A 26,762-nucleotide genomic window follows, 5' to 3' on the forward strand; every position below is an offset into this window, starting at 1 on the left:
GACTATGGGGTTGATTTACTAAAGGCAAATAGACTGTGCACTTCGCAAGTACAGTTGCACCATGCAAGGGAAATCGTTCCAGAGCTCAGCAAACGAGGGGAATCTGTGCTGACCTCCATCATCCAATCATGTGCAAGCAATAACTATGTTTTTTTTTTTTTTTTTTTTCCTTGCATGTGATTGGGTATTCTTCGCAAAGTGAAATTTCACCTCATTTACTAAACTCTGGAGCAAATTCCCTTGCATAATGCATAGTCTATTTGCCTTTAGTAAATCAACCCCTATGTTCAGGCAGAGGTGTAAAATGGACACGCTGTAAGGGGGGCTGTTATTGGAGGTCGTGATAGCGTAGGAACAGACCAGGACAGGTAGAAGAGAAAAAAAATGACAAGAAACAGGAGGTTTGGGTCATAGCTAGAACTACAGAACAGAATACCAAAGTGCCACAAAGGTTCAAGAGGAATATTTTGCTAAGGCACCCATCTCGGTGTACTTAGTAGTAATGTATTTAGGATTTGTGCTGCCCTAGGCCTGACTAAACTAGTGCACCCCCTAATTTAAATATGACCCACCCCTTCCTGTCAAGGCCACACCCCTTGCTGTTTAAGACCTGCCCTGAAATTTTCGAGTGTCTGAGGGCCGGGGGGGGGGGGGGGGGGGCATGGATTCCCTTAATTTACATAGATTTCCTTTCACTTCCTGTTTGGCTATGGGGCAGGAAGTGAAGGGAAATCTCTGCAATGGGACAGGGATGGTAAAAAATAAACTGACAGGGGCTATAACCCTCCCTTACTCTTTTCAAAAGGAAAAAAAAAGTGTTGCCCATAGTTCTACTTTAAGCACAAATTTCTGATAATTTTTTGGAGAGGACTAAGAAGATGTAACCATGCCAATGGTGCAGCAGAAAACATATAGCACAGTGAGGAAGGTTTGTGGTCCAGGATGAGAGGACAGTCAAAATTAGAAGTGCCCCCCCCCCCCCCCACACACACACACACATTTGCGGAATGCCGGCCGCCCGCATACCGGAAGCAGTGAGGCCGCTTTATGGGGGCGCTAGCACTAGACTAATTTGCCTCTCAGCCCAGTCCACCCCATAAGACTGGTGCTACACTTACAGCACAAGCCGACAGGGACTCTTTCCGTGCTGCCCCCCCCCCCCCCCCTGCAAAGTGCTGCCCTAGGCCTGGGCCTTGTCGGCCTAGGCCAGGATACAGCGTTGGTTCTGAGTAGAATTTATACTTGACACTTGGTGATGTCAGGGGTGCTGCTAAAAAAAACCGGGGCCATGAAGGTTCTAGTTACTCCTCTGGTCTGTGTCTTACCATTTTCATTTTCATTTTTGGGGTCGGGATCCTTTGAGACACCTAAAAAGTAATACAGACATGTCAGTATAGTAGAGGACCTCTGGAGTTATCAAACTGCAACAACATATTACCGTACATGCCAGTCTACCTGAAACAGAAGACGCCCTATTAGAATTATGAGCCAATCAGCCCAATTCATAGCAAGCTAACACTCCTACTTTTGTTGCTTGCTTGCTATAAGGGAGCAGTTGATATGCAGGACCAGAACCTGACACCCTCACATAATTTTTTTGGCAATTCCCTCCAATTAATATTGTTAACAGTACAGTTGGTGCAGAAGATGATCAGTGCAAGGGTCACAGGTCACAAAGCTGATCTGTGACTCTGTGTAGTTCTATACAGGGCCGGCACAAGGGGTGGGCAGGAGGGGCAGCTGCCCTGGGCGCAATAGTTTATTGCAGGGATGGGGGTGCCCTGACCCTAACCCCAAGGGAAGGGGGGGGCACAGTTTGATATCTTTGCCCTGGGTGCTGGATGACCTTGTCCCAGCACTGGTTCTATCACAATGTAATCTCTCTTACCTTGTACTGCGGCCTACTCTGATCCATGGGACTGGGAGTGTCAGGACCTGGATCACCTTGTGGTGGCACTGTGGTTCCCTGGGTGGAGGCTTGTCATTTCAGTGTTGACCAGTTGGACCAGCCAGCAGATCCCAGAAATCAGATTCTACCTGAGGCTGGCTACAGGGAGACACCCACTGGTGGACACTGGAATTACAAACGTCTGACCAGGGAACTACAGTGCCACCAGCACTGGTTGGAGACACCCACTGGTGGACACTGGAATTACAAACGTCTGACCAGGGAACTGTGGTGCCACCAGCACTGGTTGGAGACACCCACTGGTGGAAACTAGAATTATGAACGTCTGACCAGGGAACTATGGTGCCACCAGCACTGGTTGGAGACACCCACTGGGGGAAACTGGAATTATGAACGTCTGACCAGGGAACTACGGTGCCACCAGCACTGGTTGGAGACACCCACTGGGGGAAACTGGAATTATGAACGCCTGACCAGGGAACTACGGTGCCACCAGCACTGGTTGGAGACACCCATTAGTGGACACTGGAATTACAAACTTCTGACCAGGGAACTACGGTGCCACCAGCACTGGTTGGAGACACCTACTGGTGGACACTGGGATTACAAACGTCTGACCAGGGACCTACGGTGCCACCAGCACTGGTTTCCACTAGCTGACTGGTTTGCATTAGCTGACTGATATAGCTGCTACACAGCCCGTCCCCACGCAGCCTGTGATTCAACGTCACTATTTAGTTGGGGTCAGGCCAACACCCATTGCCGGAGCAATAGGTTCATTTCCTAGCCTGAAGCGCTACTCTTTGTCAGTTCCTGCATTCTTACATCTCCGGTTACCAACTTTGGCTTGTATTTTATTACACTTGTTCGCTACCCACCCTGATCCTTTGCCTGTCCCTGTTCCTAAATCTGCCTGTTAAATCTGCGCCACAATGTGGTGCTAACTCATGGTCATTTGCCATATGCACTTGTGTGGTTGAAGGACGCAAACTGGTATATCCTCCAGTAAAGTCCACCACCCTTTGCTGGGTGCTCTGGTGAAGATCTAGTGGTGTATTTTTAGACTTTGTGTCTTGGCCCCTGTGCCTCCAGACATGGTGCTCCAGGCCTCAAGCTAAAACCTAATTTATATTCTTATGTGCAGACAAAAAAAAGCACCGAAGTGCCACCACCTTTGACACAGAACACCATGACCCTATTTTGACAATACAGCCAGCCCACCCACAACGTTTCGTCGTACTGACGTCTTCAGCTATGTTGGGGCGGGCGGGCTGGGCAGGAAGTGACGTCATCCTGCTGACATGTACTGTGGTGAGAGATACATCTGCATGTGGAGCAAGACTGTGCATAAGCGCTTTGTTCCTGGTGCAAGGTTGTGCACCTCTTAATGTGAGTGAGCATTTATATAATTAAGAAAAAAATGAATACACTGAGGATTTTACACCCTGCAAGATTTTCTTTTCTGTGGCTATATTTGAAACTGAAGGAGGATTGCTAGTGGAAGAGAGTGAGCTGCTGGTCCGGGCACCCCTCCCGTTAAAGGGGAAAAGAGTTGCATGACCCATATTGTCAAAATAGGGTCATGGTGATCCAATGAGTGTTCTGTGTCAATAGTGGTGGCACTGGGGTGCTTTTTTGTCTGCACAGAAGAACATAAATCAAGTTTTACCTTGATGCCTAACAAATGTGATTGACACTTTAAGGACAATGTTGCAACTTTGAGCACATATTGAAGATTAAGTCTCGGTTCACACTGGTGAGTTTCGGGAACCACCACGATTCCTGTGCGGGTTCCCGCATCGCATCTGACTCGCAAGCAGATCACACTGCTCTCTGCGAACCGCTGCGGGTGTCAAAATAAGGTAATGACACCCCCAAATCGGTTTGCAGAATGCAGTGGGAACTGTGGAATCGGATTGCATGGGTCTGAACACCCATTCAATCTGATTCCAGTGCAAACAAAAAAAAAGGGTCCTGCACCATTTTGGTGCGAATGTGATATGATTGCTGCCGCACAAACTGTATGGCTGAATTTGCATCGCACAGACATCCCATGTGATGTGCACAGCAATGCGGTGCGAATCACATGCGATGTCTGGCATTGCATAGGTGTGAACACAGCCTAAGAGCATACTTGTGTTTATTTGTATAATTGTCTGTATAATTTTTTTGTCTATCTAGGCTGCACTTTTTCGCTATTTAAAAATTTTTTTTTTGCATAGTTCAGATTTTTTTTGTAATTATTGTGATACCCAGGAACAAAGATAACATATTTCTAACATTTTCTGGTCTTGGGTTACAGAAACCCACTTATGGGTCAATCTTAGGTTCAATGGTCTGTTTAATCATGAACTAATATACTGTATTCGTTTTATTCGTTTTTTTTTTCCGTTTATCCGATCATTCGTTATGATCGGCATTCGTAACTTCGGAATGCGTTCGTATTATTTCCGTTCCATTGGTATAAATGCAGTATTCATTACTTTGGATAATTCGTAAATTCAGATGCCTTCGTATTCGTTACGTTCACTAATGCCGCGTACACACGACCGGACTTTCCGTCAGAATAGACTCCGACGTACTAACAATCACACCAAAGTCCGATTGTTTAGAACGTGACAATCGAAATGTCCGACGGAATGATTCCGTCTGACCTTTTCTGCTGGAAAGTCCGGTCGTGTGTACGCAGCATAACAGTTAGGCAAATTTGAATAGAAATGACAATACCTATAATTTAATAGTTAGAGTTTTTTTTATTATTGTTATTATTATTAATAATAATAATAATAATAATAATAATAAATGATAATAGTATTAATAATAATAATAATAATTATTATTATTATTATTTGAATAGAAATGACAGTACCTATAATTTAATAGTTAGAGTTTTTTTATTATTATTATAAAAAATAATAATAATAAATAATAGTATTAATAGTAATAATATTAAAAAACTCTAATAATAGTTAATAATTTAATTAGAATAGAAAATACGAAAAACGAAATTATCCGAATGTAATCGATTCGTTAAACTCGTAGGTTGAATAATTGTGCGTTATTTCGGATTTTCGTCCTTTCTTATTTTCGGATTTCAAATTTTCGGATTTTCGTTCTTTCGAATTTCTATTCCTTGCATGCATTCGTCAAAAAGAGTCTTTCATTCCTTCGAATGCTTCCGAATGAACGAATATGCCGAATTTTGTCCGAAAACGAATTCGGAACAGAACTACCGTAATTGCACGTCGATCATATTGTTACTTTTTTCTCTGGTCTTAATTCTCTGTCAAATTATCCATACCTTTTTCAGGTGTTGAGTTGAGGGGCTTTAGGACATCTAAAATAATATGGAGGTTAAACTATATTAGTGGATATAAAAGGAGAGATATAAACATAAATAGAGGACCAATGGTATGCCACAGCTGCCGATGGCATTACCAACCAGTCATCTTGCCTGTTTTAGGAGTTGAACTGACGATCTTAGACAATGTTAGATCTAAAAAAAAACCATCAAAGATAAAATATATTAGTGAGATCACTGTAGCAACAGTAACATTTTTAATCCTCATAAAAAACAATACATTTCTCCTGATTTTTCAGCAAATAAATGTCAAGAACAATTGACTGGGGCAAATAAAAGAAATACACTTTTACCCAAAGTTCTTTAAAATTGGGGTAATCTGTAAGATATATGAATAAAAATATAGAACACAAACCAAATGTTTGCTAAGAAACCTTTTGACCGAACAAATTTATAAATCAATATCTGTTTTTTTATTGAAAACGTACATCGATATAATAGAGAATCACAACATGCTTGCCATAAAAGCAGTATTAAACCCAAGAACAAACATTTATTATATTGCAGCTTTCCAATTCTTAGATGTGATGGCTGCATTCGTTTTCTTTTTTAGGCTTTCTTTCTTCTATTTTCATCTAGTGACCCAGCTAGGAAGTCTGTTGTTGTTTTTTTTTTTTTTTTTAAAGAACAAGCTCTCTTCCAGAGGTATTAGTTTACAGGGATGAGACAAACCAATTACCACTGACAGGGGTGCTTACGATGATCTGCTTTTATTTATTTATATAAAACCCTGATCCCAAAAGGAACACAACTGTTTGCTGTTACTGATTACGGGACTACTGTTAGAAATCACAGGGGCCCCATACAGCCTGACAGGGCCCCTTCCCTCAGCTGAAAGTGACATCCATTTATCAGTCCCTTTTTCTGTAACCTCAGCTGCACAGATGAATGAATAGGAAGTACTCCAAGCTTTCCTGCTCATTCACAAACTGAAGCATAGAAAACACAGTTTCTTATGCTTCAGTGATGAATGGACACAAGAGTAATGGGTACTGATCGCCCACTGTGTGCGTTCAGGAAAGGAAGGGACCAGTAAATTAAATATTTACCGGCCCCTTTCCCCACTCTCCATCCTGAAACATCCCCCTGTGTACCCGTTGGCAGTGCTGCGGGGGTAAGGGGCACACAAGGGGGCCCGGACATCAGATGAAAGGGGGGCATGTGCTAGAACCAATCCCCCTGCACACAAAAACAGTATATAAACTATAAGCAATTGCGCAAAAAAAACATGAGTAAAAACATTCCACTGTAAGTATATTTTTTACAATTTTGTTGTTTATTATTTTTTTTTAAATAATTTTTTAAAATATTTTTTTCACAGTGCTTCTGGGGAAGGGGGTGGGGGTATGTGGCAGTGGACGGTGTCAGTAGGGCAGTGGACGGTGTCAGTAGTTTTTTTTATGTATTGATCTCTTTACAGTTTAACTTGTTTTTAATTTTTTTTCACACTGCTTTTTGGGGGTGGGGGTGGGGGGGGGGGGTCAGTGGGCAGTGTTGGTAGGGCAGGGAGTGGTAACAGTAGTTTTTTATTTTATTTTTTTACAATTAAAATTTTTTGAATTTTTTTACAATTCAATTTTTTAATATCTATTGTATTTTTTTTTTATCGGCGCTGTTGATGGCCTTTGGTGAGATATCAGGGGTCTAAACAGACCCCTGACATCTCCCCTTTGAGACAGAGAAAGGGACTGAGGACACAGATTCCCCAGTCCCTTTCTCAGCATTGAAGATGAATGGACAAGAGACAGCGGCTCCTGTTCATTCATAAACTGAAGCAGAGTAAACACAGTTTACGCTGCTTAGTTTTCACAGGACACAGGCGCGATCAGTAGCGATTGCTCACTGTCTCCAATTTAGAAAAGGAAGGGGCCGGTAAATTACATATTTACCGGTCCCTTCCTCCACCCTCCATCCTGACAGTTTCCCCCCGTAGCTGGCGGGAGAGGAGAGAAGGGAAGCCGGCTTCCAGGGACAAGTGGGGCGGAGGAGGATGACACGGAGGGGGGCCGGAGAAGGAGGACAGGGGGCCACAGGAAACAGCCGGGAATGATCGGTGCGACGGGAGGGACACCTGTGAACACCGATCTCCCTGTATAGCTTTTTTAGCTGACACCTATAGGAGGGAGAGGAGGAGAAGCGGCCGATCATTCCTTGCTGTGAACCAGGGGACCATCCAGGATCGGCCCTGTAGCCGGGATATCACAAGTACCTCGCGGGAGTCGCAGCCAAAATATGGGAGGCTTGGGAATTCTGGAGACCGGCCCACTGAGCCATCGGTCCACCGGGAAACTCCCAGTAATCCCAATGGCCAGTACATGCCTGCCTGAAGGCTTGTCAATGGGACCTTATCAAGGTCCTAGGTTTTTTTTTAAGCTTTGGACTCTGATAAGGTCCCATTGACAAGTCATCAAGAAACCCTCAATCTGAAGCCCTGAATAAAAAAATGATTCTGAATCCCTGTCAATGCTTGCACAAACCCAAAGGTTGTGTAACCTATCTGTATACCTTTATCATTTCCAGGGGCAAAATCTGGAAAAGTCCCTTGGAAATTATAATTAGTTGTCAAGTATGCAGTAAGTTGGATGTCTGGTAGTTATTTATATGAATTGTACATGTATACTTTACAGGATACATACCTTTTGGCAGGAGGTATGAGCTGGTTGTGTTTGAGGTAGGTTTTGTTATTGGAATATCTTCACATACGGTATTCTTTGTGGCGGTGCATTCCTCTTTAACGCGCTTTCCTTTGCCACATCTGAAGAAGATCACAAACAACTTTCATATTGCAGGACAATCAGCAGGGAGCATGAACTTTGCTCTTTGGAAAACTTTAGGCTTGACTCAGCATGGGGGTATGTTAGACCTCTGCAGAGAGATCACTGCTTCCCCACAGAGTGCAAAGGCCCTTCTCTACAGCATGCAGGCAGGAGACAGGCTTTTATATCCAGGCTGTGGCTGCTTCCTAAGGGCCCATTCATACCTCTTGCACTGCATTTAGTGGGAAGAGGAAAGAAAGGAAGGGGGTTAGGAAAGAGGTGAGAAAGGTAAGGGAAGAAAAGGGAATGGTGAAGTAGAGAGAAAGGGAAGGGGGACTGGGCTTTAATGAACTGCTTGCTTTTGTATAGGGGTGAGGAAAGTGGAGATATACTTACCTAACATTCCAATACTCCAAGCGAAGACCGGTCCCCACCGCTCCTGCCCCCCCCCCCCCCCCGCATGCTAGCAGTCTCATGAATGGACTGTTCCTGATGTCATTGCGCCCATAGACTGGCTCTGGACGTGAGGACAGCAGGAACAGTCCACTGCTGGACTGGGGGAGAGCTGGTTTCCAGAGGATCGAAGGATGGGATAACTGCTCATTTTTGTCTAGGGGTGAGGAGAGTGGAGATATACTTACCTAATCTGCCAATCCTCCAAGCACAAGACCGGTCCCCACTGCTCCTGCCCCCCGCACGCTAGAGGTCTTGTGAATGGACTGTACCTGACGTCATTACGCCCATAGACCGGCTCTGGCATGAGGACAGCAGGAACAGTCCACTACTGGACTGGGGGAGAACTGGTTTCCAGAGGGTCTAAAGATGAATAATCTGCTCACTTTAGTGTAGGGGTGAGGAAAGTGGAGATATACTTACCTAATTGGCCAATCCTCCAAGCGCAAGACTGGTCCCCACCGCTCCTGACCCCCGCGCGCTAGAGGTTTTGTGAATGGATTGTACCTGACATCATTACGCTCATAGACCGGCTCTGGAACTGAGGACAGCAGGAACAGTCCACTACTGGACATGGGGGAGAGCTGGTTTCCAGAAGGTCCATGGATGAATAATCTGCACGCTTTTGTCTAGGGGTGAGGAAAGTGGAGATATGTTTACCTAATCGGCCAATCCTCCAAGTGCAAGACTGGTTCCCACAGCTCCTGCCCCCCCACATGCTAGCGGTCTCGTGAATGGACTGTTCCTGATGTCATCACACCCATAGACTGGCTCTGGACATGAGGACAAAAGGACCAGTCCACTGCTGGACGTAGGGGAGTCCTGGTTTCCAGAGGATGAAAAGGATCGGGTAAGTACTGCCTTTCCTTGTGCCCCTGTACAAAACAAGCAGTTAACCCATACATTGCGGGCTCAGCCCCACTGCATGGGAAAATAAAAATTTTGCCCGAAGTTACTATAAAAAAATTACCTTAAACATTTATTGCAGATTTCACATACATCTCCTGGGATGCAGTAAGTCCCGGGTTTGCATTGGCAGACTGTGTCGCTTTTCGGAGTACACGCATACAACTGAACTTGATCTGCAATACAAAAGTCAATCAGTAGGTTGTCCTCCTTGTAGGAATGACCCATGGTCTGCACAGATAACCTCGGCTGCCGCACTTACCTAGTCTACAGATCGTACAGGTCAAGCATGCCTCAAATCCACTGGGGCTCGCCAAATAATCTTGTCCGGCAGAACAAGGCTGGCATGATCCGCGTTGGTGGTTCTCAGTACAATGATCAGCGACGTATGTGCCTAGCATAGGAGTGATACATCACATTATACATTCCATAACATGATATGTAAATGTATTTATTTCAGGATTTAAACAATTAATCTTGTTAGCTTTGCTATAGGGGATTATCTGACAGCTCATATTTTGAATTGAATGTTTCCCCAAAAATAAGACCTACCCTGAAAATAAACCCTATAGCGATTTTCAGGGAGGGCTGCAATATAAGCCCTACCCCGAAAATAAGACCTAGTGTGGTATGTGATGTGGGCTGTGTGTGCCGGATGCCTTCGGTATAGCGTCGCTCGGTGCTCAGCTGGCCTGCCGCTGCTCCCCTCCTCTTCTCCCAGCTGTCAGCGGGGGATTTTGCCTCCCCCCAGTGCTCAGAGCGGGAAGGAGAGCTCCGGCGGGCCATGGAAGAGCCGAGCGTCGCTCAGCTGATGTGCCACTGTTCTTCTCTTCTGCCAGCTGTCAGCGGTGGATCTCGGGCCCCCCTCCCTCTGCAGTACCCCGGCGGGTCATGGGAGCGGTTCTATGGGAAGGCATTACACATGGATTACAGAAAAGTACAATTTTCATTATCTGATACTGTAATACAGTGCATTCTGGAGTTTTGCAGGCACTTGTACTTGATTCCACTGGCCACTGGGGATTCCTGACAGGCAGTGAGGGAGATTGGGAGAGAAGACAGCACATGACAAGCCCTACCCCGAAAATAAGCCCTACTGGGTCTTATAGATAAACTTTTCACCTGCTGGGCATTTCTGACAACATATTTCTTGGAATGAATACTCTTCCTCGTTGCACTGGGTTTCTCGTAGTGTCCGGTTATGGGATGGCAGATTCTCCTGGACTTCCGGCTGTACAGGGAAACACAACGTTCGACTAACCTGTAAGAGGAATTACAGAAAATAATGTTAAATGTTTGTAAGTAAAAACACCTTCATAACAGCGCATAAATACACTGGTCAGGATGGACTTGAAAAATGCTTTACAGCTTATCCTGAGAAGATTTTTTAGGAGAGCTACTGAATTTATTTTCATGCAGAGAATCTACAGAGCAGCCATGCTCAACCAGGGTTCCATGGAACTGTAAGGTTCCTCCAGATGTTCCTTGAGTTGTGTCGGATTGGCCTTCCATCTGATGGGGCCTGAATGGTTCTAAGGCCAATGCCACTTGAAGGAGCCAATAGTATGACACCAATATTCTTCCTAGCTGTCTGTAAGGTTCCATTCTGTCTATTACTAATCCATTATTCCCATTGACCACCAGCATAAGGTAATTTTTTCCCCATTGACCCCTGATTTTTTTTTTATAATGAGGGGTTCCCATAGACCTGAACATTTGCCAGATGCCTTATAGCACTTATTTGAAAAAAAAAAAAAGCTCAGCTGCTCTGTCTGCTAGGATTAAAAATGTAGAATTGATGGAGAAACCAACAGCTAGAATTAATGATAAACTGGAGGCCCATAATTTTGTCTGGGAAGTATGGCACCTTAGGGAGGACCCGCCTTATGTGAACTTCCTCAGATTTTGCAGATACTTTGGTTGTTGGGTTCTACTGAGGTTTTGGAACGTTGTGGTAGTCCTTTTTTCCTTATTCTTTCCTTTCCCTCAGTTTTGGGTTCTTGTTTTTTTCTTTTTTTCTTTCAATTTTACAAGATGTTTTACATTTAGGCTACCATGATGGTAAAGTATTGAACCTTCCTTGATATCTAAATGCTTGCAGACTGGTAATTTGGAATTGCAACTATTTGCCTTACATAGCCTATAAGAGAGGTCCTTGTTGCTACTTTTATCCTGCTGGTTTGACCTCCTTTTTGATGTTGTCAACTAGATTGCTTTCCAGTATGATATGATTACTAATTGTCTACTTTGTACACAGTGCATGTATCTTTTTACCTTTATATGCAAAGAAAAAAATCTCAATGAAAAAGACCTGAACATTTTTTAAGGGTTCCTCTGGAGTAAAAATGCAAGGCAGGCCTTCTCGTCCAACATCAGTGCCTGACCCCACAAATGATCTTCTGGAAGAATGGTCAAACATTCCCATAGACACACTCCTAAACCTTGTGGACAGCCTTCCCAGAAGAGTTGAAGCTGTTATAGCTGCAAAGGAAGCGCCAACTTTATATTGAACCCTTTGGACTAAGACTGGGATGCCATTAAAGTTCACGTGCGTGTGAAGTGTGAAGTGAAGGTAAACTGGGTATCTGGTGCTCCAGGAGGCAATGCCCTTAGTATGTAATAATGTACATTTGATTAGTCAGTCTTTAAGTAAAAACAGCGGTAAGGGGGTGATTTAAAAAGAGGCAGCCATCCTCAGAGTGTGTCCAGCAACTCTGCAAAACATATAAAAGAAACAATTGGGGAGAGGCGCCTCTCTAAGTGTAGTATTAAAACAGTAGCACAAGATTAAAAATACCTACAAGATATAAGTGGGAGTAATGCTCTTCATAAGTATGTAGTCCTGGCAGTTCTACTGCGTCCCACAGGCTCCTCGCACGATCCGGGTAGCTGGGAAAGGGTCTGGTGTGATGTTGTGCTGAAAGTGATTGTAAAGGTTCGTGTTTTTTTTTTTTAAATAACAAACGTGTCCTACTTACCTCCACTGTGCAGTTCATTTTGCACAGAGTGGCCCCCGATCCTGGACTTCTGGGGTCCCTCAGCGGCTCTTGCGGCTCCTCCCCACATCGTATAAACCCCTAGGAGTAGCGCTCTCCCAAGGGGGTTACCTTGCGGGCGCGCTCCCGAATCCAGCATTTGCATCCACAGACACAAATGCCGGACTCGGCCCTGCCTCCCGGCGCCCGCGTCATTGGATTTGATTGACAGCAGCGGGAGCCGATGGCTGTGCTGCTATCAATCTATTCAATCGAGAGCCGAGAACCCCGGGCAGAGGAAGAGCGTGTCTCTGCCGGGTGAAATTCCAGGGCTTAGGTAAGTAAAACGGGGGGCTGGGGGGGGGGGGTCACTGCCAGGTGTTTTTCACCTTTAATGCATCTATCAGTGCTACCTATCAGTGCCACCTATCAGTGCCTATCAGTGCCTATCAGTGCCACCTATCGGTGCCTATCAGTGCCTATCAGTGCTGCCTATCAGAGCCCATCGGTACCACCTATCAGTGCCGCCTATGAGAGCCCATCAGTGCCGCCTATCAGAGCCCATCGGTACCACCTATCAGTGCCGCCTATCAGAGCCCATCAGTGCCACCTATCAGAGCCCATCAGTGCCACCTATCAGAGCCCATCGGTACCACCTATCAGTGCCGCCTATCAGAGCCCATCAGTGCCACCTATCAGTGTCCATCAGTGCCACCTATCAGTGCCCATCAGTACCACCTATCAGTGCCACCTATCAGAGCCCATCAGTGCCACCTATCAGTGTCCATCAGTGCCCTTTATCAGTGCCCATCAGTACCACCTATCAGTGCCACCTATCAGAGCCCATCAGTGCCACCTATCAGTGTCCATCAGTGCCCCTTATCAGTGCCCATCAGTACCACCTATCAGTGCCGCCTATTAGAGCCCATCAGTGCCACCTATCAGTGTCCATCAATGCCCCTTATCAGTGCCCATCAGTGCCACCTATCAGAGCCCATCAGTGCCACCTATCAGTGCCCATCAGTATCACCTATCAGTGCCACCTATTAGAGCCCATCAGTGCCACCTATCAGTGTCCATCAGTGCCCCTTATCAGTGCCCATCAGTACCACCTATCAGTGCCGCCTATTAGAGCCCATCAGTGCAGCCTCATCAGCGCACATCAGTGAAGAAGAAAAACTACCTGTTTGTAATAACAAACTATGAAAAAAAGTATTTAAAAAAAAAAAACTGGTGTCTTTTTTCGTTTGTTTAGCAAAAAATAAAAAACCCAGCGGTGATCAAATACCACCAACAGAAAGCTCTATTTATGTGAAAAAAATGATAAAAATGTTGTTTGGGTACAGTGTTGCATGACTGCGCAATTGTCATTCAAAATGCGACAGCTCTGAAAGCTGTAAAACTGGCCTGGGCGGGAAGGGTGTAAAAGTGGCCGGTAGGCAAGTGGTTAACATGGGTCCATTATGAGACCCAGCTGTCAGGTTTCTCAGGCAGATCTGATTGGAAGCTCTATGTTATGCCGCGTACACACGAGCGGACTTTACGGCAGACTTTGCCCGGCGGACTGGATGTCGTCAGACAATTCGATCGTGTGTGGGCTCCAGCGGACTTTGTTTTCTCAAAAGTTGGACGGACTTAGATTTAAAACATGTTTTAAATCAATCCGTTGAAATCGAGTCCGGTTGAAAAGTCCGCTCGTCTGTATGCTAGTTCAACGGACAAAAAGCCACGCTAGGGCAGCTATTGGCTACTGGCTATGAACTTCCTTGTTTTAGTCCGGTGTACGTCATCACGTACGAATTTGACAGACTTTGGTGGATTGTGTGTAGGCAAGTCCGTTCATTCAGGAAGTCCGTTGTAAAGTCCGTTGAAAAGTCCGCCGGCAAAGTCTGCCGTAAAGTCCGACCGTGTGTATGCGGCATTAGTCTATTGGCAGGTGGATGTAAATGAAAGTGTGTCCATTTACATCCGATTACCTCGTCGTCTATATCCAAAAAAAAAAAAAAGGGTTCGTCTCCCATTCTGTTTATTTGGACCTAACGGCCTCATGCACACGAGACGCTGTTAACCGCGCGTTCAGAGGCAGTTGGACACTTTTTTCAACTGCCCCTGAACTCATTCAATGTTATCCTATGTGTCCATGTACACTACACAGTCTCGTTTTTTGGCGTTTTTAGGCAGTTGTGTTTAACCTTGTTTTTCCAGAAGCAAAAAAAGGGTTCAGAAGCAAAAGTTTTCCACGTTTCAGATGCCAAACGCGGCTAAACGCAGCTAAATGCGGGTACCGCGTCTAACCGCGTTTGCGTTTATAAGTGTTTTTAAAGGAACCCTATTTTTTGTACCAGAAAACACAGAAATATGATGCTAAACTGCAGCAGAGAATGACATTTTGCGATCTGAATTTGGGGCCCCATATCTCAGGGCCACTTGGTGCTAGGAACCCCAAAGTTGGTGTGCAAACACAGTTGAACTAGCACTACAACATATCCAAATTCGGGGTTCCTAGCACTAAGTGGCCCCGAGATTTTGGGCCCCAAAGTCGAGTCACAAAATGTCAAGCACTTTTCTGCAGCAGAGAATGATATTTTGCGACCCGAATTTGGGGCCCCATATCTCAGGGCCACTTGGTGCTAGGAACCCCAAAGTTGGTGTGTAAACACAGTTGAACTAGAACTACAACATATCCAACTTTGGGGTTTCTAGCACGAAGTGGCCCCTGCAGATAATGGGCCCCAAATTCGGGTCACAAAATGTCAAGCACTTTTCTGTAGCAGAGAATGACATTTTGCGACCAGAATTTGGGGCCTCATATCTCGGGGCCACTTGGTGCTAGGAACCCCCTTTGGATATGTTGTATTGTTAGTTTCACTGTGTTACGACACCAAAGTTGGGGTTCCTAGCACCAAGTGGCCCTGAGATACGGGGCCCCAAAGTTGGGTCACAAAATGTCATTCTCTGCTCTGCAGACGCTTCTAGACGCAAACGCGGTAAAACGCGGCTAAACGCGGCATGCAAACGCGGAAAGACGGGCTTGTCTGAATGCCGGTTTCAGCTTTTAAAAACATGTGTTCAGCAGAGTTTGCACTGGCATCTCGTGTGCATGAAGCCTAAACATGATGGATTAGGGGAAAGAGGATGAAAACAGACACGCATTCGTGTACATCTGCCTGTCTATAGACTAACATGGGTCCATTTGCCTGCAGTCACAAGCTGGAGAGAAGAAAAAAACTGAATGGATAAAAAGTGACATCCATTCAGCAGGGAGCCTGTTCACTGATCTCCTGGTAATCAGAACGGAGGATGTATAAAAGGGGCTGCAAGAAACACTTTAATTCAGAAGTATCAATAGTTACATTGTATCATTACATAATCCTCGTGTACATTTCCGTGTACTCAGTTTAATATCTAAGTAGATAAGCAGGATCCAGATTATGACATCACCCAGCGAGAGTCACGTCCACATTTCTGAAACGCGGTCTGCATGTCACCAGTGAGAGGTGAGCAGCCCTGTAGCCATGCGATTATTGTCAGTGATCGTAAAACAGTTTTTTTGTTTTTTTTAATGACATGTGGCTGGAGTTCAGGGCGAGGTTAGCGGTGGAAAGTATTGAATGTGGTCAGCCCTGAAAAGTCATTTCATGAAAAAAACATCGCTTACATCATTCCTGGTACACAAACTGCTCAGAAGTCATTTCTGGTATTTAAATATAAATGTTTACAAAGCCAATGCATTTTAAGAGGAATCAGGAATTAAAGGGGTATTGAAACCACATGCACACATTTTAAATCGTGTAGCTTACCAATCCACAGATATGGTGGCCCTTTACTACGATCCCACAATGGGCCCTTTCACATGTTCTGCAGTGAGCTCCCTTCCTACTGTATTGGGCCCCCCAGGGTGGCAGAAGACAAGAGATATATGTCACCAGCATACCAAGAAAATATAAGGGTCCAAAGCAGTGGGAGAACTATCAGGGTTGCAAAGGTTGTCTTGCCACCGGGCCCTGGTGTTCTGCCACTGTGGGGTTCCCCAGCCTCCTCTTGCTGTCCTGCCCCTGCTATTGACTGCTCTGGTCTGGCATCTCTTGGAATTTACAGGCTGGTTCTCCTGTCCTAAGGACGGGAGAAATCAGTCTGTTTTTTCAGTAACTGAGAGTCCTGGTGGAGTCCTTCCTGCAACTCGCTCTTCTCCCTGCCAATGAGGATGCAGGGGAAGGAGCAGAGCGGGCGGCATTATGCAGTGTCAGTGAGCAGAGGGAGGGGGGAAGAATCACCCGCAGGAGCTGACTGGGGACGCTCTCCCTCTTAGACATTGCCTTTTTGTAAAAAGAAAAAAAAACATTTTTTAATTGGGGGGGGGGCGAGCACATGGTGGGGCACAGCATAATGTTGGCGGGGTCAGGGCCCCCTCTGGCCCCCCCTAGGGATGCCATTGTTAGGGTGGCCCTGCTCTGGGTGGAGAAACAAAGGCAACACCCCTAGACAACAGCATTATCAGTCTCCAGTGAGGGTCTAGTATACATTTTAAGGGACACCCCATGCAAAAACAGAAAAAAAAAATACACCAGGTCCCCACAAGTTCTATACCAGAAATCCATATTAGACCGTTATCCAAGCGAGCAGCCTGGCTGGCTAGAAAAGGGAACAATACTGTGCCCCCCCATTTCCTTAACCATAGCAAGACACATGCCCTCAACAATCTATGCTGATGAGGATCCTCTTCCCCACAACCCTGGCCAGTGGTTGTGGGGTCTGCGGGTGGGAGACCTATCAGAATTTGGACGTCCCCTTTAAATATAGTCCCCCAGATACCACCCCCCTCCCCCTATGTGAATGAGTAAAGCTGGCTATACATGGATTTGTTTTTTTGATCAGCCTTATATATCTTATTTATTAGATTGACTTTTCATGAACGGGAATATTTTTTGTGCCAATGAAAGCTGGGAGACATGTTCTTATGTTTGGTAGAATACGGCATCCCTAGCCTTTGGACCTGCATTGAGCTGTGAGGGTTGTAAATCTTTCAGGCCGGTTTCTCTTTTCTATCTACTACAATGGCTAAATAACCTGTTTATAGCTCTGCATGTTCAGATGTCACTTGGTTATCTTTAGGGCTGTTACTGATTAAAATTTTCCTGGGCGGGGCTACGGCATCACCCTACAGCAGGGATCTGCAATTAGCGGACCTCCAGCTGTTGCAAAACTACAAGTCCCATCATGCCTCTGCCTCTGGGTGTCATGCTTGTGGCTGTCAGAGTCTTGTTATGCCTCATGGGATTTGTATTTCTGCAACAGCTGGAGGTCCGCTAATTGCATATCCCTGCCCTACTTGAATAGCACCGTTGTTATGGCAACAGCCAAAGCTGGACATAGCGGGGCATGGCTAGGACGTCACAAGTCAATCAAAAGCAAGCGCCGCCATCATGGCAACAGCAGAAGCTGATCCAGACGGCAAAAATATCACAGCTTATCAGCCTCTAAGGACAACAATGTTAAAAACGGAGGTTATCAAATTTGCCTACACTTAGCTCACTGAATGATCCCAGTTAACCGCATCCATATTTACCATCACTGTCCAGGCTGTCCGGTGACGACACGGACATCGACGTTACCGGACTCCTCCCCCCTTTCCCTTCGTTAGCAGACGGAGGCACTTGGGGAAGGGGGGAGGAGTCCGGTGACGTCGATGTCCATGACGTCACCGGATCTCCGACGGAACTCCCTGAAGACCCGGAAGCCGGTGGAGAGGTGAGTACCGATCAAAAGAGTTTTGATCGATCAAAAAAATTAACGATTAATCGAGGAATTAATCGTTAATTTCCCCAGCCCTAGTTATCTTATTTGATATTGCTGCACTGGGGTTGATTTACTAAAACTGGAGAGTGAAAAATCTGGTGCAGCTGTGCATGGGAACCAATCAGCTTCTAACTTCAGCTTGTTCAATCAAAGTGTTACCCACAACAGTAAAATCAGTCTATATATGCAGTAAAGCATGCTTGTTATACTCTCTGTGGAACCTAAGGGATTAATCCTCTGCATTGTGTAAAAAATGCTGTTTGATCCTGTCTTCTTTGATCCTCCCCTTTTTTCACTGACTCCTAATAATTTCCTGATAACACAGAGTCTATGGAGTCAGGCTGCACATGCTCAGTTTGGTGTGCATTGCTAGAGAGTTTTTTTTTTTTTTTTCTGGGGAGGATGCATGTGATCAGCACAGGGCTAATCAGCTTTGTCCAGACAGAGGGTCAGGGGTCCTGAAGCCTCAAAGCGCAGTCAGAAAACTCCTCCTACAAGCTTTAACCAGTGCTTGGCTGGACACTGGTAACAGTTGCAAGACTGCTCTAACTGCTGATGAGAAAAGGTATTTAGCAGTATATTTTTACTAAAATAATTGCGTTTCCATACTCTGTGTACTGTGGGAGACCAGATATAGTGAATGCAGGCTCTTGGGTTTAGTAACACTTTAAGTTTTGACAATAAAACCTGGAAGCGGATTGGTTTCTATGCAGAGTTGCACCAGATTTCACACTTTCCAGTGTTAGTAAATCAACCCCAATGCATCATAGTTCTCAGAGATTGCAGCCTTTTGTAAACAATGGAGTATCACAATTGTATTGCGGTATGTATACCCATTGAGAATCCGCCGGGGTGTCCTATGTGCTTAGCAGAAAAGATCTCTTGGCCCAGATATTATTTCATAATTTCAACAACCATTATTATATCTTATTTACAAAAATGGGAGTTCACCAGGTTCACCTAAAAATGTGTTTTCCTGCATGCATTTTATAGGTTGCAATAGAAACCACATGAAAACAACTGTGAAACTGATGTCCGCCCCCACCTCCCTTTTATCACTAGAGATATCGGCCATATATTAGCGGTATGGCTGGCAGCCTGCCATTGATTCCCAGGTGTAAAATATCACTGAGTCATCAGACATTTGCTTTTTATGAATAGCTGAAAACAATAAGTGCAAAGAAACATTCCTATGTACAGAGGCGTAGCTTGAAGCTTGAGGGCCCAGATGCAAAAGTTGACCTGCCCCCCCCCCCCCACTACTTCCAACGTGCGTGCAGATACATCCACCGCACGCCAAGATACTCAAAGTGCCCAGAGTTCCTCTTTACATCAGAGGACAGGGATCACCGCTGGAGAATCAGAGGACAGGGATCATCGCTGGAGAATCAGTGGACAGGGATCACCGCTGGAGAATCAGAGGACAGGGATCACCGCTGGAGAATCAGAGGACAGGGATCACCGCTGGAGAATCAGAGAACAGGGATCACCGCTGGAGAATCAGAGGACAGGGATCACCGCTGGAGAATCAGAGGACAGGGATCACCGCTGGAGAATCAGAGGACAGGGATCACCGCTGGAGAATCAGAGAGCAGGGATCACCGCTGGAGAATCAGAGGACAGGGATCACCGCTGGAGAATCAGAGGACAGGGATCACCGCTGGAGAATCAGAGGACAGGGATCACCGCTGGAGAATCAGAGGACAGGGATCACCGCTGGAGAATCAGAGGACAGGGATCACCGCTGGAGAATCAGAGAGCAGGGATCACCGCTGGAGAATCAGAGGACAGGGATCACCGCTGGAGAATCAGAGGACAGGGATCACCGCTGGAGAATCAGAGGACAGGGATCACCGCTGGAGAATCAGAGGACAGGGATCACCGCTGGAGAATCAGAGGACAGGGATCACCGCTGGAGAATCAGAGAGCAGGGATCACCGCTGGAGAATCAGAGGACAGGGATCACCGCTGGAGAATCAGAGGACAGGGATCACCGCTGGAGAATCAGAGGACAGGGATCACCGCTGGAGAATCAGAGGACAGGGATCACCGCTGGAGAATCAGAGGACAGGGATCACCGCTGGAGAATCAGAGGACAGGGATCACCGCTGGAGAATCAGAGAGCAGGGATCACCGCTGGAGAATCAGAGGACAGGGATCACCGCTGGGGAATCAGAGGACAGGGATCACCGCTGGAGAATCAGAGGACAGGGATCACCGCTGGAGAATCAGAGGACAGGGATCACCGCTGGAGAATCAGAGAGCAGGGATCACCGCTGGAGAATCAGAGGACAGGGATCACCGCTGGAGAATCAGAGGACAGGGATCACCGCTGGAGAATCAGAGGACAGGGATCACCGCTGGGGAATCAGAGGACAGGGATCACCGCTGGGGAATCAGAGGACAGGGATCACCGCTGGAGAATCAGAGGACAGGGATCACCGCTGGAGAATCAGAGGACAGGGATCACCGCTGGAGAATCAGAGGACAGGGATCACCGCTGGAGAATCAGAGGACAGGGATCACCGCTGGAGAATCAGAGGACAGGGATCACCGCTGGAGAATCAGAGGACAGGGATTACCGCTGGAGAATCAGAGGACAGGGATCACCGCTGGAGAATCAGAGGACAGGGATCACCGCTGGAGAATCAGAGAGCAGGGATCACCGCTGGAGAATCAGAGGACAGGGATCACCGCTGGAGAATCAGAGGACAGGGACCCCTGGCATGTCACTTGGCAGAGCTCCTTTCCCATCCCAGCACTGTATACAGCCCCCCCCCCCCCACACACACACACACTACACAGAACTGAAAGCACATTCCTTTACACACAGTCTGTCAGTCTTCACAGGGTGTATCTGGCTTTTATGTTGCCCTTCTGACCTGTGAAATTCTCTGGTCGGAATGGCAGTGTAGTTGCAGTAGGCAGATACACCCTGTGCAGATCATGGCTAACTGTCTGTGTTGTAAAGGAATGTGATTTCATCCCTGCGGAGGAGGAACAGTATAGAGTGCTGTAATGGGAGAGGAGCTCAGCAGCCGGGCATAGCATGCAGGGCGGAGGGGGTGGTCAGGGAGCTTTGGGGGGGGGGGGGGGGGCGCAACTTAGATCTGGGAGGGCAAAGCCATGTGACACAAAATTTGGAGCCTGCGGCCCTTCAGGGGCCCCTCGAGGAGGTGTTAAGGGATTTGTTTTAGCAATTTCTGAAGGTTTCTCTGTCGGTGTTGGCAGGTGTTGTCAAATGAAAAAGTAATTACACCCCTACATGTACCACTACTTTAAGGTTGGGTTCACACTATTGGGAATTGGATGTTGGTTTCCCCGCATCCATTTTGCATGTCAGGAGATTGTGACCGGCTTTCTATGGAGCCAGTTCACACATCCCCGGAGCGGCTCCGATGAGAATTGCACAGGAGTAGTGAGCGTCTTTTGGTCCATTTCAGGTCCGAATTCAGCCAAAAACTTAAAACGAAGAACAGGGACGCACCGGACCCCTGCTGTGAGCCGCTCCATGCTGCAGTGTGAACCCAGCCTGAATCCATGAATTTAGAACATGGGATGGGGGTTACCAAAGGGAAATAGGCTGTGCACTTTGCAAGTGCAGTTGCTCCAGAGCTTAGTAACTGAGATAAAACTTCACTTTGCAAAGAATACCAGTGGCGGCTGCTGCTGGAGGGGGAGCGGGGGGGCCCCTTCTGGTCCTCACTCACTCCAGCTGTCACATCTCCCCTGGTGCCCGGTGCCATTCCTTCTGTCTTGACCCGCTCTTCTTTTCGAGTTCTGGTTCTTCCTGTTCTGATTTGCCGGGAAGCTGGAAGCCGATTTGCTGGTATCGCAGGATGGGATGGCTCGGGGCGCAGTGCTCTGTATGAAACTGACCAATTGGGGCCTCGGGATGTGGTCACATGCTTGTGAGGGGGTGACGAACCTGGTAGAGACCTGTTGGTCCGGCGCCCTGCACAGTGCACTGCCACACAGATGGTGCGGGCTGGGGGGGGGGGGGCATTGCCGTGGGCTGGGGGGACAGTGCCCCTTGTGGACCAACCGCCATGTGAAGAATACCCAATCATATGCAAGGAAGATAAAAAAAAAATTTAAAAAACACAGCATTTTTGCTTGCACGTAATTGGATGATGGAATTCAGCAGAGATTCCCCTCATTTATTCGCTCTGAAGCAAATGCACAGTCTATTTACCATTAGTAAATCCACTCCAGAGTGTTTCAGATTGGAAGACAATGATTAGAACCTTCGTAGGGAGTATGCAGGTGGAACCTGTCTTCTTTGGGGCTCATTTACACTTGAGCTGTCTGTGAAAGGCTATCTACCGTGAATTGCTTTTTACAGATCGGCAAGAGGGGAACATGAGTACAACTCAGTGTCTCATTGTCTGTAAAATTATACTGAAAACCAAAATCTATAGAAATAAGTTCAAATACCAGGACTGGATATATATAAACAAATCCCTTTGAAGTTGCAAATCCTTTGAAAGTTATAACAGCTCTCATTTACAGCGGGGAAAATTATTATTTAATTTCCCGCAGATTTTGTAAGTTTCCCCATTTACAAAGAAAGGAAGGGTCTATAATTTTTATCATAGGTGTATTTTAAACGATAGAGACAGAATATCAACCAAAAATCCAGGAAGAACACATGATACAAATGTTATAAATTAAGTTGCAGCTCAGTGAGTAAAATAAGTATTTGATCCCTAAGTAAAACATGACTTAATACTTGGTGGAGAAACCCTTGTTGGCAAGCACAGATGTCAGACGTTTCTTGTAGTTGGTGACCAGGTTTGCACACATCTCAGGAGGGATTTTGGCCCACTTTTCTTTACAGATCTCTAAATCCTTAAGGTTTCTTGGCTGTCTCTTGGCAACTCGAAGTTTCAGCTCCCTCCAAAAATTCTCTATAGGATTAAGGTCCGGAGGCTAGCTAGGCCACTCCATGACCTTAATGTGCTTCTTCTTGTGCCACTCCTTTGAGGTATATTTTGGGTCATTGTTATGCTGGAAGACCCATCAATGACCCATCTTCAGTGTTCTGGCTGAGGGAAGAAGGTTGTCATCCAAGATATTACAATACATGGCTCCGTCCATTGGCCCCTCAATGCGGCAAAGTCGGCCTGTACCTTTAGCAGAGAAACAGCCCCAAAGCATAATGTTTCCACCTCCATGCTTGACTATAGGGTTGGTGTTCTTAGGGTCATAGTCAGCATTTTTCCTCCTTCAAACACGGCAAATCGAGTCAATGCCAAAGAGCTCAATTTTGCTCTCATGTGACCACAGCACTTTCTCCCAATCCTTCTTTGAATCATTTAGATATTCATTGGCCAACTTCAGATGGGTCTGTACTTCTTGAGGAGGAGGACCTTTCAGGCACTGTAGGATTTCAATCCATGGCGGCGTATTGTTTCACCAATGGTTTGTTTGGTGACTGTGGTCTTGAGACCATTCACAAACTCCTCTCGTGTAGTTCTGGGCTGATCCCTCACTTTTCTCATGATCATCCTTACCTTACAAGGAGAAACCTTGCATGGAGCTCCAGACCGAGGGGGATTGATGGTTCATTTTGTATTTCTTCTATTTGCAAATAATCGCTCCAACCAAGCTTCTTGCTGATGGTCTTGTAGCCCCATTCCAGCCTTGTGCAGGTCTACAGTCTTGTAAGTTGTCCCTGACATCCTTTGACAGCTCTTTGGCCTTGCCCGTAATGGTGAGGTTTGAGCCCTGGTTCACATTGATGCTACTTTGAAATCGCGCTAATTCACTTGAAGTAGCGCGATTTCATAGTAGAAAGGTCAGCGCGATTTCAGCTGCTACTTGATAGACATCTGTGTGGCTTCATGCACCGATGTCTATTGAAGTCGCACCTGAAATCTGCAAAAGTAGTGCAGGAACTACTTTTGCGAATCGGTGCGGTGCCGCAAGATCGGTGTCGCACCGATTGGAACAGTGCCATTGTCTCCAATAGGCTGCGACTTATGCGATTTGATCTCTCAAATCGCATGACAAATCGCTCCAATGTGAACCTAGGCAAGAAGCAAGAAAGATTCTGTGGACAGGTGCCTTTTATGCACATAACGAATTGTCGTTAGGAGCGGCTTCGTACAATAACAGGACTAATCTGTGTACCACATGAGCACATACCGTAGCCAGTCTGTGGGAGCCAAAATTATTGTTGGTTGGTAGGCGATCAAATACTTATTTTACTCACTGAACTGCAACTCAATTTATAACATTTGTATCGTCTTTTTTCTAGATTTTTGGGTGATATTCAGTCTCTATCATTAAAAATATTCCTATGAAAATAATATAGACCGTTCATTTCTTTGTAAATGGGCAAACTTCCAAAATCTGCAGGGGATCAAATGATTATTTTCCCCCGCTGTACGTATTTTATGTGTGTTATTATTATACAGGATTTATAGTTAGTTGTTATAGTGTTAGTTGTTCTTTAAAAACAAAATGGGGGTTATTTACGAAAGGCAACTCCACTTTGCACTGAAAGTGTACTTGGAAGTAAAGTTGCTGTAGATCCGAGGGGGACATGCAAGGAAAATAAAAAACAGCATTTTAGCTTGCACATGATTGGATGATCATTTCAGATCTCCCCCTTTAGATTTAGAGCGACTGCACTTTCAAGTGCACTTGCAGTGCAAAGTGGATTTGCCTTTCGTAAATAACCCCCAAAATGTGTGATTTTCATTACAAGATCATATCAGCAGGCGAACTGATTCATAATGTATATACTTTGAAGGAAAATTGGGACAAACGACACAAACATGCACTCCTGGCTTCTATTTTTAGAATCAGGTTGTTGCAATGTATCAAAGTCCGACATAACACACATCGGAAATAGTCATGACATTGTCACTAGCCAATCAGAGCGCTCAATCATGTAATCAGCACGCTGGTAATGATAAAGGTTCAGCCTGTTTTATCACACATACTGTACTCATTCCGAATATCTGCAGATAACAAACACCTGTTGTGTGTATAATTATATATATATATATATAATATAATATAATATAATAATAAAGAGGTTGTAAACCGCTGCAGTAAAAAAAAAAAAAAAAAAAAACTTTCCCCTGTAAGACAATTGCATAATGTGCCAGTATGCATTGCATATTAGCACATTATCAATTACTGACCTTGGAACACAGCCTTCCAGCACGCGCGGTCACCAATGAGAGGGCTGACATCTTTCCCCAGTATTTATTTGTTTTGCGCGCTCCGGCTGTGTGACTGGCCCGGAGCCGCGATGACGTTCACTCCCGCGCATAAGCTTGGGAGCCCTCGGTTTCCGGCACGGTGCTCCGAAGGTTCGGCATACCGCTTTAATATATAGTTTGGATAAGTGTAACAATGAGCAAAAATAAAAAAAATGACACAATGGATACAGTCGGTCAACAGCATTAACAACTTGAGCTCCGGAAGCTTTTACCCCCCCTTCATGACCAGGGTATTTTTTTTTTGCTGTTGCGTAGTCATGCAATGAAACACTGTACCCAAACAAAATTTATATTGTTTTTTTAACACAAATAGAGCTTTCTTTTGGTAATATTTGATCACCACTACATTTTTTTTTTTTTTTATTATATTAACAAAAAAAGACTGAAAATTAAAAAAAAAAAAAAAAAAAAAACATTTTCTACTCTACAATAAAATCAAATTTATTCATAAACTTAGGCCAAAATGTATTCTGCTATAGATGTTTGGTAAAAATGAAAGTGCGTTTTTGGGGACACTATGCTATTGGGGACACTGGTATAGTTCTGATCTTGATCAAGTTACTGATCCGTACAGACACTATACTAGTAATGGCAGTGATCAGCAACCTGTGTGTGACTGTGATAGTGTGGCGGACAATCTGGTGTTAACTCATACCTCCCAACTTTTTGGAATGGGAACGAGGGGCACTTGTTAGCAAAAGTATGTATCCATAGGACACACCCCCTGCCACGCCCCTTTTAAGGAGAATTATACCAAAAAAATATTAATTAAACACGCAGTGTTTTTTTTTTTTTTTTTACCACCACTTTTCCTTTATTTTGGCTTTTAGAATTTACAAATGCAGCAATTTAGAATTCTTATGAAAGGTTTAGCACTGGGAAACACTTTTTGAAAGATAAATAGTGCATTTTATATACAATTATATAGATCAGACCAAAATGAGGGACAAATGAGGGGGGAAGAGGGACAGAGGGACATTGCTCCAAATCAGGGACAGTCCCTCAAATCAGGGACAGTTGGGAGCTATGTTAACTGACACTGGCTGGGAGGGACACTATCTCACTAACTGACACTGATGGGGTTTTTTTTGTTTTTTTTGTTTTGTTTTTTTTAACAAAGACATGTAGCAGAATACATTGTGGGCCTAAAGTTATGAAAAAATTTGACTTTTTTTGTTGGATATATTTTTTTTTAAAAAGTAGAAAATATTTGTTTTCAAAATTTTCAGTCATTTTTTTAAATTTATATAAAAAAATAAAAATAAATAAACACCACCAAAAGAAAGCTCTATTTGTCTGAAAATGGTGATATATATTTCATTTGGGTACAGCGTTGCATGATCGCGCAATTACCAGTTAAAGTAGCGC

The 26,762-nt window shown here is 45.3% G+C and overlaps 1 protein-coding gene across 1 annotated transcript in view; it reads right to left on the bottom strand.

Annotated features, from left to right (window-relative positions):
* LOC141111931 (uncharacterized) overlaps positions 1–26,762 on the bottom strand; it is a 54,007-nt gene that overhangs the window by 18,652 nt on the left and 8,593 nt on the right. Inside the window, exons 2-8 of the mRNA XM_073604152.1 lie at positions 10,508–10,646; positions 9,648–9,779; positions 9,450–9,561; positions 7,907–8,025; positions 5,364–5,405; positions 5,211–5,246; positions 1,326–1,367 (exon numbers count right to left, since the gene is read on the bottom strand). Coding sequence (XP_073460253.1) covers positions 1,326–1,367; positions 5,211–5,246; positions 5,364–5,405; positions 7,907–8,025; positions 9,450–9,561; positions 9,648–9,779; positions 10,508–10,646 — 622 coding nt within the window. The remainder of the gene's footprint in view (positions 1–1,325; positions 1,368–5,210; positions 5,247–5,363; positions 5,406–7,906; positions 8,026–9,449; positions 9,562–9,647; positions 9,780–10,507; positions 10,647–26,762) is intronic.

Source organism: Aquarana catesbeiana, linkage group LG11 (genome assembly GCF_042186555.1).
Source record: "Aquarana catesbeiana isolate 2022-GZ linkage group LG11, ASM4218655v1, whole genome shotgun sequence".
Taxonomy (NCBI): Eukaryota; Metazoa; Chordata; class Amphibia; order Anura; family Ranidae; genus Aquarana; species Aquarana catesbeiana.